This window comes from Rhopalosiphum padi, chromosome 2 (genome assembly GCF_020882245.1).
Source record: "Rhopalosiphum padi isolate XX-2018 chromosome 2, ASM2088224v1, whole genome shotgun sequence".
Taxonomy (NCBI): Eukaryota; Metazoa; Arthropoda; class Insecta; order Hemiptera; family Aphididae; genus Rhopalosiphum; species Rhopalosiphum padi.
This window is the reverse complement of record NC_083598.1, coordinates 62,348,187-62,362,378: the sequence shown is the minus strand read 5'-3', so window position 1 is coordinate 62,362,378 and position 14,192 is coordinate 62,348,187. Positions and strand designations below refer to the sequence as shown.

Sequence of the window (14,192 nt, the reverse complement as noted above, 5' to 3'; positions counted from 1 at the left end):
ATTGTGACCGTCTGCGACCACGTTGATGATGACGAAACCTATGTACCCAATGATGGCTAATATAGCGATATATATATTCGTACTACCTATATACATATATATATATATTGTGTTGTACACGGGCGCATACACTAACAAAATACAGAGACGACCGAGGTCGAGTACAAGTAACAATATACCACGGGTTAAGCCGTATATATAAACACGCAGTTAAGGGTGGCTGCGCGTATAATATATTATATATTATACAGTTGAGAGAATTTCGAGTGGGGACGAAAGCGCGTTTGCTGCAGTGACTTGTGAAGTCGTGAATAATTGCAGTCGACGCACGGTCGTTCGCGTTGCAATTTAAAATCATTATTATGTATTATGTATATAATATCGCATTATTCCTCGCCGGAGTTAGTTTTTGTTTCCGCAAAGGAGCGAGTAATCATAATATTATTATTATTATTTTAAATAAAAAAAAAACCGGCCGTTTGTATTTGTTCAAAAAAAAAAAAAAAAATCCCGTACCTACTACAGAACAAACGAAACGGATATTTTTTTTTCTCTCACGTCTGAAGAATAAAAATGTGTGTAAGAACAGATGAAAAGATACAATAATATACAATAAAAGAAAATAAATTCGATATTTTGACTAATCGCGCGTAAACTTACACCGCCGTAGTCGGGACGACAACCGTTATTATTACTATTCGTATACGCGTGTACATCTCTACGCATTACCAATATACCTATACGGCTGTATTCCAGTGCACCCGATATCGTGTGCTCATGATAATATATACGCATACACACACACACACACATACACAGATTCGTAGTCGACAGTCTAATAACCTAACGCGTTATTTTACATATATCTACTTCAAGTGTGTGTGTGTGTGTGTGTTTTTTATATACGTATGGTTCACCATATTTCAATACGGTTCGTTTAATACAACTTATACGTGTATTATTACACCGTATAAGCCATATTATTACCGTTTGTACGTGCGTCCGTATTAAAGTGTACAATACATATAATACATATATATATATTTTTTTTTTATACGTTATTTATTATATTATTGTGTATCGTTCATTCCGAGTGGAAAAACGATTTTCCCGACTATATAACAACGTTGTTGTTTTCATATATGATGAACGACCGGCTTATGGCTATGAGTATACGTATTCAATTATATATATATATATATAATATGGACACCGCCGAACATCTATTACGCCGGTCTCCCTGTAATGAGATTTTTCTCTCCGGTACATTATATTCTTGTAAGTATATTATATATTTTATATATATACATGTCCACTGCCGGAAGTCCGTCTGGTGACGAAAACGTGTATATACACACGCACGTGGATCAAACGCAATCCCACATAATAGCTGCTACTTGTACGACAAAACTGAATAACACCGATTACCACCGATGTTCTTGTTAAATTGAATAAGAACAACCCATCCCATACGGTGATATTCTTGGACGTTTTTAAACCACCACTTCCCGCGGGTAAATTTATTCGTCTCGTGGAGTTCAAAACTATCTGAATATCGTGAGACTATTTCACCCCTTTGCCTGTCATCTACTCCTAATACTTTCACTCGGTAAGCATATCAGCATTTAACCCGTACAGAATACATATTTTAAATTGCAAGTTCAGGTTCACCGCTGTATGTGCGTATTTTTATCATGAAGGGGCTAAGTATTTTAGGAAATAGTTACTGGTTAGGCATTTGGGTACGTGAGTGGGAATGTTTGAGGGTATTCAAGTATTATGACACGCTGCGGGCCGTCGTCAGTAAAGTTCCACGTACTTTGTGAAACTTTAACACCATGTTATCCTATTACTATAACACTGGCTCGAGTGCACAATGGTGTAGGTGTACCGAAGTTCATAAAAAATATGACCCAAAGTTTTTGTGTAGAAAAACAAATTAACTAATTAATTTTTTGTTTACAAATTATTCTAAAGAAATTCATTGATAAGGTTAAAAAAAAAAATTTAAAAAAATATTTGGCGTGACATGTACTATAAATTAAAAATGTTTGGCAATGAGAATGTTTAGGGATTAATGTTACCTTTTACCAACGTCTAGTTTAAAAAAATGACAAATCAGCTTAACCGGAATACGCGGTTTTTCAAAATATCTCGTCGATTGTATCTCAAAAATTGCAGCTCGTCAAAATTAGTTGGTATATTGTTCAAAAAGCCAACTATTATAGTACCTAATTCAAATGGCACTGTAGATAATCATAACTGATTGCGTACAATCATAATTGGACGTCTCTTAGGTTCCGAATGTGAATTTCTTGGATAGTGGATAACGGAAAACTGATTAATAGTTATGTGAACAGAATGTAACAAAATAAATATAGGAGTTTCAAAGAGGGTTATTATTAAAATATATTATCCAAAAACAATTTTTTTTTATTAAATTTACTTGTTGTATATATTGTCTAAAAGTCGTTAAATATGCATCCCCCGCCATCACTAGTAAACCTTCAACGTTTAACGGATAAACTAGTTCATCTCAAACCTCTCCAAAATATCTTTAGTAATAATTTCTAACCCCAAAATTCTTATATTATGACGATTAATTTTCCTACTGTCATGAAATTTTGCTTTGTCACTAAAGGTGATCATTGTACATAAATGTTCATTAGACTCTTAGAGTACGATAACGGCGGCTATACATTCCAAACGGCATGTCTAATCTCCCCGAAACGCCTAAACTAACTACAGATAATATAGTTTCATAAATAACTGGCACTTGAAAACTCTTCACGCATAACGATTTGTTACTTCATCACTAGCTTAGAAGGTCATCTGATATTTATTCTCATAACTTTTGTTTAGTGGCTTATGAAAGGTTTTGTATTTAAATTTTATTCTATCAATTTCTCCGAATATGAAATAATAATTGAAAATAAAGGATAGCTGCTATATTTTAAGCTAATATTATTGATATATTTGAAAAAGTATACGATAAATGGGAATATCAGTTGGATATAATGAAAGTTATTCATGAGGGGCACGTTAAAAACTTTATATAACGTGGGGAACAAGTACGATACTAATACAAATTGTTTTTAAATTTATAATTTTAACAAAAGTGTTTTAAAATTCCGATAGGTATGTATTTTTTTGTTACACTTTGTTAATAGCAATAATGTTATCTACCATAATATGTTTTTATTCGAATTTTTATTTTTCCATAATTTTATTTATTTCCAATGAGCTACAAATGCTGTAACGTTATTCGTCTTTTGTTCTCATATACCGGCTCGTGTAAATAATTAACGGTAAAGTTAGATTTTAAATCGAGTTTGTGATTTTGATTACGATTCAAGTCTCTTTATTGAAATTATTTTTTTAGTTTGTTTTTTACAGCTTATATTATACTTAATGCATGTTGAACAAATTTAATTGTACTATTAGATACTTCATATTGAAAACGCAGTTCCCTAAAATAATAATATTGTGATCATAATAATTGTTGTGATTTCTCCGAAACAATAATAACTATAACAATATTTTCGTACTGTTAAATATTGAAGGAACCGTAATAATAATGACCCGTATTTGAATATTAACAGCCAACTACATTACACCAAGAACCGTTTTACTCCCTAACGGGTGAAAAATTATAGAAAATTAATAGAGCTAAAACGGATAAATCGAGAAAACTGTACGTATCATTGTATCAAATGAGAAAGGTTAAGACTGTATATAGTACAATAACGAAATAATATATTGTATTAAACTTTTAGAAAGCCACATGTCACTTTACTTGGATTATACCTATATATCACTCAAAATATTGAACTATTGCTAAACTAAATCTGAATTTGTACATACATGTATATAATAATTCAATAAAATGCACTAAATTTGATGAACTGAAGTATTAACAAAGATGATATAAATTCATTACGTATATTTTACTAATGGCATTGAACTATAATTCACACACATCATACAAAACACGAAAACAATTGATAAAATAACCTCTCTCTGGTTGCTGTAATGTACTAACGAAATATTACGTCTGTTATTCATATAATGTTTATTCAGAAGAAATTAGGCAACTTTAAAATCTAATACGATAATTTACTTTTAATAGAGCTGGAAACAATATAAAACATTGTTTGTATGATAATAATAATAATTATTAAGTAACATCAAGTATAACAGTATTGTTATTGTTATTACTATTATCACACTTTTATGTATCACTGGGCAAGTTAAATAGAGCACATACATTGAACTATAATTCTAGACACTATACATTCAATTTATTAAAACGAAAAATAATCAATTGAATAAAACACTAGTGGTGAAACTTAAATTAAAAATATATAAGGTATACTCAGGATAGAATAATAGTTAGTTGAGACACGAGGTTACGATGTTATACCACCATTAAAATAAGTATACATTTAATGTATGTTTTGTGATAAAACTGATTAAAGCTGAGCGATATGTTGTAACTATTATTAGATTCTGATTGGAGTGATGTTTGAGTATATTTTTTTTGTGTGTCTGTGTATATTATAAGTAGTCAAAAAAAGCTTTGATTTTCAACCTTCAAGGGTAGTTTTGGATAGCAAATTGGATCTATTTTGTGCTTTAGAGAGAACGAAATTAAAAAAAAAATAATGATAAGGAAAAACGGGAAGTTTTTTGCAAATTCAATATTATTATTAAAATAATTGTTCTGTGATTATGGTTACCATGGAACTTTTATGTATATTATTAATTTATACGGAATGAAATCTAAGAAATATGTAGATTGAATTTGATATATTATTTACCTATATATTATATAGCATACACTTATTCTCACTGTCTACTAAAAGGTGGTATTAAAACAATTATTATAGACAATATTATAGAAATCATATTTATTCATATACAGTTTTAAAGTAGTACCTGCTTGCAGAACTTGCATAAATATAATTGATTTTAATATTTAAAAAATATGAGGCCGTTAACTTAATAATAATTGTTTTTTTTATATATATAATCAGTTATCTACATTTTATTATTATTCAAAAAAAACTATTAATTATTTTAATTAATGACTAATGACTTTAATATTTAAAAGCTACATAAAACAAAACATATTATAAAATATACTAAGTAATGATTTAGGTAATTTCCTCTTGAAATCATTTTTCGTATACAATGATTATTATATCATTGAACTCAAATTTAACACTACCGTAATAGTCACCCGCTCTACATTTAATATACAGAAAAGTTATGTCCACTCGCCTATTTTTTATATTATCTAAAATAACATTAATAAGTTTCATAATATAACTATAATTTGTTTTAATCCATAGATATTTTTCTAATTAAAAGCTTTAAGCATAATCTTTTCAAGTATTATTATAAGTTCAACACTTTAATGTAAGACAGAAAACTTAATTTCATTCAAATAAAGTATTTTATTGAGATAAACACGCATTATGAATCAAAGTTTTGTTAAAATAATTTAATTATTATTTTATTTACTGTTTAAACTAGCTAGTCAAATAATATTAGTTCCATTTAAAAGTTTCCATTAATTAAATATTATCCTTATAGATTAAGACCATTCAAAATGCTTACTAAAAGTTTATAAATATAATACACAAATTATTTCTAATCGCATTGCTAATAAGAATCGACTATAAAATTGTTATTTCTATTTTAGTGATGTAAAAAAAATGCACATTACCTACCCCAACCTACTACATAATATTAAATAAATATTTACAATATAATATGGTTGTGTCAACTTTTTGATAATAGAAAGAATCATAAAACCCTTACGCCCACTGCAATATTAAGTCTTAAACACTGTAGATTATAATATTCACACCTATGGCTGACCCATATTATTACCAGCTGTAAACAAACTCTCAACGAAAACAATAATATTTTTGTGTTAAAACCATCAGGATAAAAATATGTTGGAAAAAATTAATTTTATTGTCCACAGTATTTATCTGTAATAACTTATAAAAATATAATAATTTTTACCTGATAGAGCGCCGGATCGCTTCGGCGTCCGAACCTTAACCTCAACGACGGAGACCTCTGATTTTTGCGGACCATGCGATGTTGATTGGGATCGATCAAAGAGTTTCCCATGGAGTCTATTAGATCCCTTTGCAACAAAAGTTCGTACAGATCTTTGGCATCTGAAACACAATGGTTGGTATTTGTTGCGTTTATAATATATATATACATATACATTTAGCACAACAAGCAAAGTAAATAATACAGATATTGTAAAAGTGGGGGAAAGAATCGCCCAAGCAATGGCTTTTCGGAATCAGTGATTAATGAGAAATTATTATATATTATGTGTTTAATTAATGAATAATATGTCTCGGGGTTATCCCTATTTAAACATCTGAGAAAATTGCCGAAGATAGAAATAGACAGTAGGTTTTGAATGTGGGTAGTTAATACGTTGTTAATGGTGACTTCTAAGTTCTAAGTTTGTTGTAGTATAGTTTGGATACTTCAGCAACTTTATAACATCAAGACCAATACAGAGGGTATTTTTTTGAAATAAATCGAGGAGCATTAATAACAATAAGTGAGGATATTTTATCGGAATTTGTTATGTGTTAGTTTTTTTGAAAAATCCCCAAAGTTAAATATCATAAATCTGTACGGGTTGAACCCGCAGAGACCCAGAAGGTTATACATTTGACTTTCGGTCTTGAGAGATATTTTTAGTATTTTTCTAGTGTGACTCTAGGCAGATTAATTCGTCTATTTTAATTTAATTTTTTTAAATGGGTGTATTTATTGGGTTTTGATTACGAAATACGTTTATCAAATATTGTACTTAGATATTTCACTATATCAAATTTTAGTATGAATTTGTCGTTTAGGTATGTGTGTACCGACTGCTGGTGGAGATTGACCATGGTGGATAGCAAATGGTATGTGGTTTGATTTATGCGTTTATAATGTAATATAATATTCGTGGATTATCATGAAATAGCGTTGTCGTGACATTTTTGTGTCTGTGCTTATTTCGCTGTACTCTCGTTACAACATTATTATTTTTATCAGACGACGTTCTTCTATGGTCGTATAACATGTTATTATTTGTATTAGTATAATTATACGGCGAACGTGACGTGGTGGTTTGTTTGTACGCGTTAGTCGTTGGTTTAGTGGAGAAAATATATCGTTTATATGAGACAGAAAACAAAAGTACTTGTCTATATCGTATTGAGTATAAAGTGCTCTGATGCGTTGCACGCTCAGCAAAATCGTAGATAACAATAAACGTGTACGAACGATCCAAAGATTAATATAATATAGTATAACAGCGCAGTATATTTAGGTCAAGAGCAAAATAGCAACAAAAAAAATTAGAAAAAACGAAAATTAAAATACGATATATTATTATTATGTTTCACCGACTTATTGGTACTTATTAATATTAAATAATTTAGTTTGGAAAAATCTATTTATTTACGTTTTTAATAATTATTTCACAAAAGTATTTAAAAGTACTTAGGGATTATTTGTTTTTTGTTTTTTTTTTTGATGATTGTTGATACTACTTTATTAAATATTGTTATGTTTTTTTGCTTATTTAGAGAGAAACGGTAGTCTGAATTTAATAATTATATTATATTTTATAATATACATAAAAACACGATTATAGTTTGTGAAAGCATTTTAATTTAAATTCATATTATTTCTATCAACAGATAAAAGTTATATTATTTTCATTGCTTCTTTTTTCTATAAATGTACTTATAAGAATAATTAAATTCCCTTCAACTTTAAAACTTAGTAAATTAAAAATTACACTAATCATCACCTTACAGTAATAGGTATAGTACTTCTACTTAGGATATCTTCGGCATATGTTATTTTAAAATCAAGATGAAGGATCAATTAAATAAAAATAATAATTTTAATAACCTAGTTAATTTAAGCACATCAAGCTATAACTTAAAAGTTAATAGATATCAAATAATATTATATTTAACTCTAAAAGATTAAAGTTAAAATGGAGGCAATTTTAATTTAACCAATATTTTTTTATAACTCCTCGTACCTCTAAATCACTGAGTCACGTCTAATATAGTGTTTATGTAACTCAATTTGTTTTTTATAATTTTTAAATATTTAGTTAAAATTATATTCTTTCTTATTGAATTAGAATAGAATATTCAATTATCCTATAGAGTGTTATCGTCCACAACAAACAAAGCGTTCATTCAATGTTTGCAATTTTCTCGTATTATTTAAATCCATGAGAATATAAAATTATTCAAAGAATTCAACATAAAATGTCATGCTATCTTGCGAAGTCTTTTATATAAAAAAATATTGCAAATTGTTTTTTTTAACATTTAATATTGCAAATCTTTGTGTACTCACTCTCGTAGTCCATGTAAGATGGAGCAGCTGATATTATTGTAGAGACTAGAAGAAGAGTACAGACCACGGCTGCGATGGATTTCATTTTTATTTCAGTTAATTTGGATCTGCAAAATAAAAAATTATTTAGATAATTATGTTTTACTTATATAATTAAAAACTTAACGTCAGAATATTGTCGATTTGAATAAAACAGTGCATGTTATCACATCAAATCGACAATTTTAGTATGAAACATACAGTACTAATATACCCTGCACTGTTATGTATAGGTACTAAGTAAGTACTATGAATATTCATCCAAATGCATTATTTTGAATACATATGTAAAAGTAACAATAATCCAAAAAAAAAAAAATATTGGCAAACATTGTCAAGTACATAATACATATATATATATATTATATATATCGTACGTATAGATTTTAGTTATACGATAATCTAAAAGTAAGATTCGACGAAAATATGTGTTTTTGGATTATATGCTAGTACACTAGTACACCATACTAGTACACTAGTACACTGCTAGTACTATTATACACTAGTATATGAATGAAGCAATTTTTTGAAAATATGTACCTATAAAGTCAATTGTATCAAGTAGGTAATATTGATTTATATTTATTTTATAAAATAGTTCAACAATATTACGTTTTTTTTTTATTATTGAAAATATTGTTTCTTTTTTATATTATGAACTCTTTCCTCGGTCTAATTTTGCGTATAATAGCAATTTTTGCATTGATATTCTAAATTATAGTGTAGTTTACTTGTGCGACGATAGTTTTTTTTTTTTTAACAATTGAAAAGCTTAAAAAATCTTTTTGTCTTATATATCACACGCAGTTTGCGATTAAAAAGTTTATGTTTTTTTAAATATTATATAAACTTTAAATTATGCAAAAAAAAAATGTTTAATGTGAAGTTATTTTAATTTTATCAACATTTGTGATGTATTTTATGGTTTTTTAGACCATTGTAATAATCACTAATATACCTAAGACACCTAAGTAATTTTCAATTTAGTTTGTATATTATATATTTTTACTTAAACTACTATGCATATAAAAATTTTAAAAACTATTACTCGAAAATTGTATTTAATACTTTTCGTGTTGATAAATACAATTAAATCAATGTTCATATAAAACAATTAAAACATGTTCTGCTTATCTAAATAGGTTCTATATAGGTTTCTCACATTTATGATAATATTTATATACAGTTGACATTTATACATTTATATTTATTTTAATTTTAATGTTTTAGAGTTGCGGCTCTTGCGACGATAAAAATATTTATTTTATATAACTTATGTTTAATTATTATAAAGTTGGTGAATTGGGTTAGGTTCAGTTATGAATAAAATTATTTATTATTATTTTACAACTATGATGCGTCAATTAAAACTAGAATTGAATTTAGTATTTTTACAGTTTATTATATATTTAGAGGTTTTTTATTTTTTTTTTTTACATTATTTTTTGGTGAAAGATTACCACATTTTTAATACAGTCACATATATTTTTTACATATAAATATTATATTACGGAGATTGTTTTATTTTGTTGGATTAACGTTATTTGAAATTCGTGTAGGGTAAATTTGGTACATGGAAATAATTATATATTTATAAATGAGTTTTAGGTTCGTAGACATTATTTACTATTTCCATTAGTAATATAAAATGAAGGTACCTAAACATGCCGTAACGGAAATAAAATATACAATCCAAATGTAATTATGTTCTAAAAGACTAAAAATCTAATCAACCGTAATCCACATATACTTATGGATATAAATAAATATATTTTAGACATGTTTCTATGATATGAGTAATTTAAAATATAACTGAATGAAACATTAATAAACTATGCTTGTTGACAACTTAAAAATAGACAAAATAGAAATCTCTAAAATCATTAAAAAACCAATTTCCTGAGGGTGATGGTCAGGTGATTTGAACCGAAGTACTCGTATTTATCTAGAAATAATAAACTAGTTCAACCCCAAATGAAATCAATCATTGCAAGTGTCACTTTGGTGTTGTTAATAATCCACAAAAATATATCGACGTTTATAACCATATTTTATTTATGATATTGCGTTTTTAGCCATACTCCGCGCACATAAATTGTGTACGTTTTCCCCTATAATAACGTGTCACTTTAACAAAAACTGCATCTAGCTATAAAAATAGGTTTGTTTTAATATCGTCCATAGATCGTGTATTGCTGATTTATTATTTAGTGTTCATGTATTTTATTCACATTGTAATTTGTAATATATTATTATATTCACAAATAAAATGTAATAGCGGATATGAAGTTCAAACACCGGTTCGTAGCAAGGCCATTGGGATTTTGGCCAGATTACAGATCTAAATTTCTTTTCTCGATAAACTACCTGCCAGTGACGAATACAAAAAAAAGAAAGTTCTTTTAATCGATGTCGTATGGTATTTTTGCTTTTACAAACACAATATGGGCGTGCACTTCAGTATTAACACCAAATGAGAGTACATAGTAATATACCATAATATAAGACCAATTTTGGTTGTACAGGGAAAAAACCTGGCCAAACACTTTTACCAGAATTAATGGTGTACATTGTGAAATATAGTTTAGTAAATGGTGTTGTCTATTCCTGTGTATTATTTGAATCAAGTTGTCGTTGGTCAAGAGTTTGAGATTACCATCTTTTGTTTTTGTTGAGACACGACAGTAGTTATACGATGTATAAATATAGAAATGTTTAACGGTATTATATAGTTATTATTTGTATGTATTTAATAGTTAAAAAATTAAAATACCAAGTCATTAAATAAAACAAAAATATAAACATTGACGACCGAGTAAAATTCCTAAATGAATAAAACTGAACCGGAATTCTAGCTCTTAAATAATTTAATTTCTTTTTTTTATTAAACTTGTTTAAATGTTCCGAATGGATTGTATAATGAATTATAATGAAAATCTTAACATTATTTCTGGAAACAGATTGTCAGAAAACGAGTTTTGGATAATATATAATATGGCGATAATAAAATACCTACTCGACCTATTGAAATAAATTTATGTAAAAAATTTCGTAGACCTCTACGTGGAAATATATTTTCGAAAAAAATACGATAATTTGTTATGTATTCATTTGTTGTTTTATTTAAGTTATATTCTATGTACATACACTATTGAATTTAAATTGTGTAGAGGTGAGACGCGAAAAAACTTTTCATATGTTTCTAAATTCAGCCGTTGGGTACTTATCGTGTTGAAAGTTTTTAAACGGCGTACGTACATATATATATATATGTATTGTATAATACTGTTTAGTGTCTTTAACGCGTGAAAGAAATCGTTATTAGTTTTGACGACGGAAAATCCATTGTTTTCAGACTATAAACATTTACGTCAGAGAAAATAAATAAAAATATTGCGACGTTTTCGATGTGTTTGCGCGTCTCGGGATGATATCCGACTTGTACAATAAATAATATATATATATATCGCATAACGCTTTTATTTTAATCACAAAACGCCTTTGTTGAGCGGAGACGACGCCACTTGTGACAATAATAGAAAAAACAACTTAAAACGTATCCCTCGTATTCACCTTGTATTCTGTGGAAACGAGTAACGACAACAATAATTTGGATTCGGTTCGATACCTTTAGAAAATAAACGTCTAATGTAGTGGAAGGGGGTGAAAAAGAATTATCAATGAAAAAGCGACGTGTACAAATGGGTGAGGTAAAGTATATTATAATATTATACTGTGGGCGTCGCGTCCACATTATATATGTATATAGAAGTTTACATCAACACCTACGCGACGTAGGTACTGCACAAATAAAACTGTTAGTTTTAATATATCATACCATTTATTATTAATACTAATATTATGCTTAATAAATAGTAGCTGTACGGTCGTCCAAACGTATTATTTCCTTGTGATTTACGTAATATTGTATTATGTTCGCATACAAACATAATATGTGATAGACGTATGTCCATATGTTTATACATACTATCATTATATGATGTTATTTTGGTGTAATACTATTATGAAAATATTTATTTTATTAAGTATATTGTACCTAAACGAAACGATGTTCAAAGTGAACGTTTCAACGTCGATGGCGATTATTACTATACGACTCAGTGACGATCAATTAAATATCTGTCGTATATCTTGAGTCTACTGAATCATAGTAACTCAAATTATTTATACTAAGGTAAACAATCTTAATTTAATGAGTAAAAAAGAAATCAGAATAATAACTGGTCTCTCGAAACACGAGTACCTACCATAGGCGTAAATTTGCCTTGTTAAAAGGGGGGGTTAAAATTATAAACATAGAACAGGCCCACCAAGGGCTTCGTCCTCCGTACCCTCTACATATAAATTTTACAATTTTATTATAACATTTATTATATAAAAACTTCAAAATTATTTATTTAACGGTGTATAATATATAACTTTTTATCGTTATCGTTAGGTTAGGTTATTAAATACTAACGTATATCCATACACGAAGCTGTTCACATAACACTATCGGATATCCTGATTAAGAATTACGTTTTACATTTTATAATTTTCTCTAATAAATAACCTTAAATTTCTTGAAAAATTTAAAAAATGTAGGGGAGCTAAGCTCTCCTAAGCCCCATCCCAATTCACGCCTATGGTACCTACATATACCTCAGATATAGTTACATATCATCGACGAATTAGTATTTAACTGCAATTATGTGTACAAAATCTAGAGAAACAGAAGATAATTCGTACCACATACTACGAACAAATCTTTTGTAACAATCGAGATCATAATATAAAAACAGTTTTTCGAAACCATAAGACACACGAGACACGAAAAAAATATTAAATCAGTGGTTTGCAACCAGGGAGGAGGATATAAGATACTGTACTGACTACGGGAGGAATATAGTTATGAGTGTTATGATGAAATCATATATTATTTAATAACGAGAGTTTTGTTATTAAAACAATTATGCCATTTTCAATCAGCAAAAATGAAAACAATAAATTAATTTTCAGACGGTTGCCTATCGATAACAATTTTACGAGTATTTTATAATGATTGACCTCTTTGAAAGTAATCTAATATTGATAGATACGTTTAATTCATGCGACATACTAAGCTATCTGCTGGCCTTCGATAAATGATAACGGAATCCAAACATAAACCAAATAATGCATTGAAATATTGCTGTCTAGACGCGACTTAACGTTTAACGTCAGTTGAGCCACACTTGTATTACTTTTAATTTTGATTTGATTTTTAAAATGATAAAAAAAGTTAAGAAGTCATTAATTGTATAAATGTATTTTACTTATAACATTTAATATAAAAATAGTATTAAAAAATATAAAATAATATGATTAATTATTAAGTTGATTTATATTTTATTTTTAAAATGATGAAAAAAAAAGTTTATTATTTGTACAATAATATAGTTATTTTATATTACTAAAACAAAAAAAAGGTCTCTAAGCTCTAATTTAAAAGGGGGCGCGATATTTTTAAAAATTAGAAATAACTAATAAGAAATAGAATAAAAAAGGTTTGTAACCACTATATTAAATACTGAAAATCACAGGAAACATTTTTTCGTATGTTTAATTTATAAGTTATAACACAAGTACTTGATGACATTTAGTGATTACTTAGATAGCACTTAGGATTGGAATTTATGTGCACAATCGGCTTATCAAAACGAGTGAAGTTAAGCAGAAGAATTACAACCAGTGCATCA

The 14,192-nt window shown here is 27.9% G+C and overlaps 1 protein-coding gene across 1 annotated transcript in view; it reads right to left on the bottom strand.

Moving 5' to 3' along the window:
* LOC132922794 (short neuropeptide F) overlaps positions 1–14,192 on the bottom strand; it is a 65,133-nt gene that overhangs the window by 5,691 nt on the left and 45,250 nt on the right. Inside the window, exons 2-3 of the mRNA XM_060986499.1 lie at positions 8,416–8,522; positions 6,037–6,197 (exon numbers count right to left, since the gene is read on the bottom strand). Of these exons, the coding sequence (XP_060842482.1) occupies positions 6,037–6,197; positions 8,416–8,500 (246 nt within the window). The 5' untranslated portion in view covers positions 8,501–8,522. The remainder of the gene's footprint in view (positions 1–6,036; positions 6,198–8,415; positions 8,523–14,192) is intronic.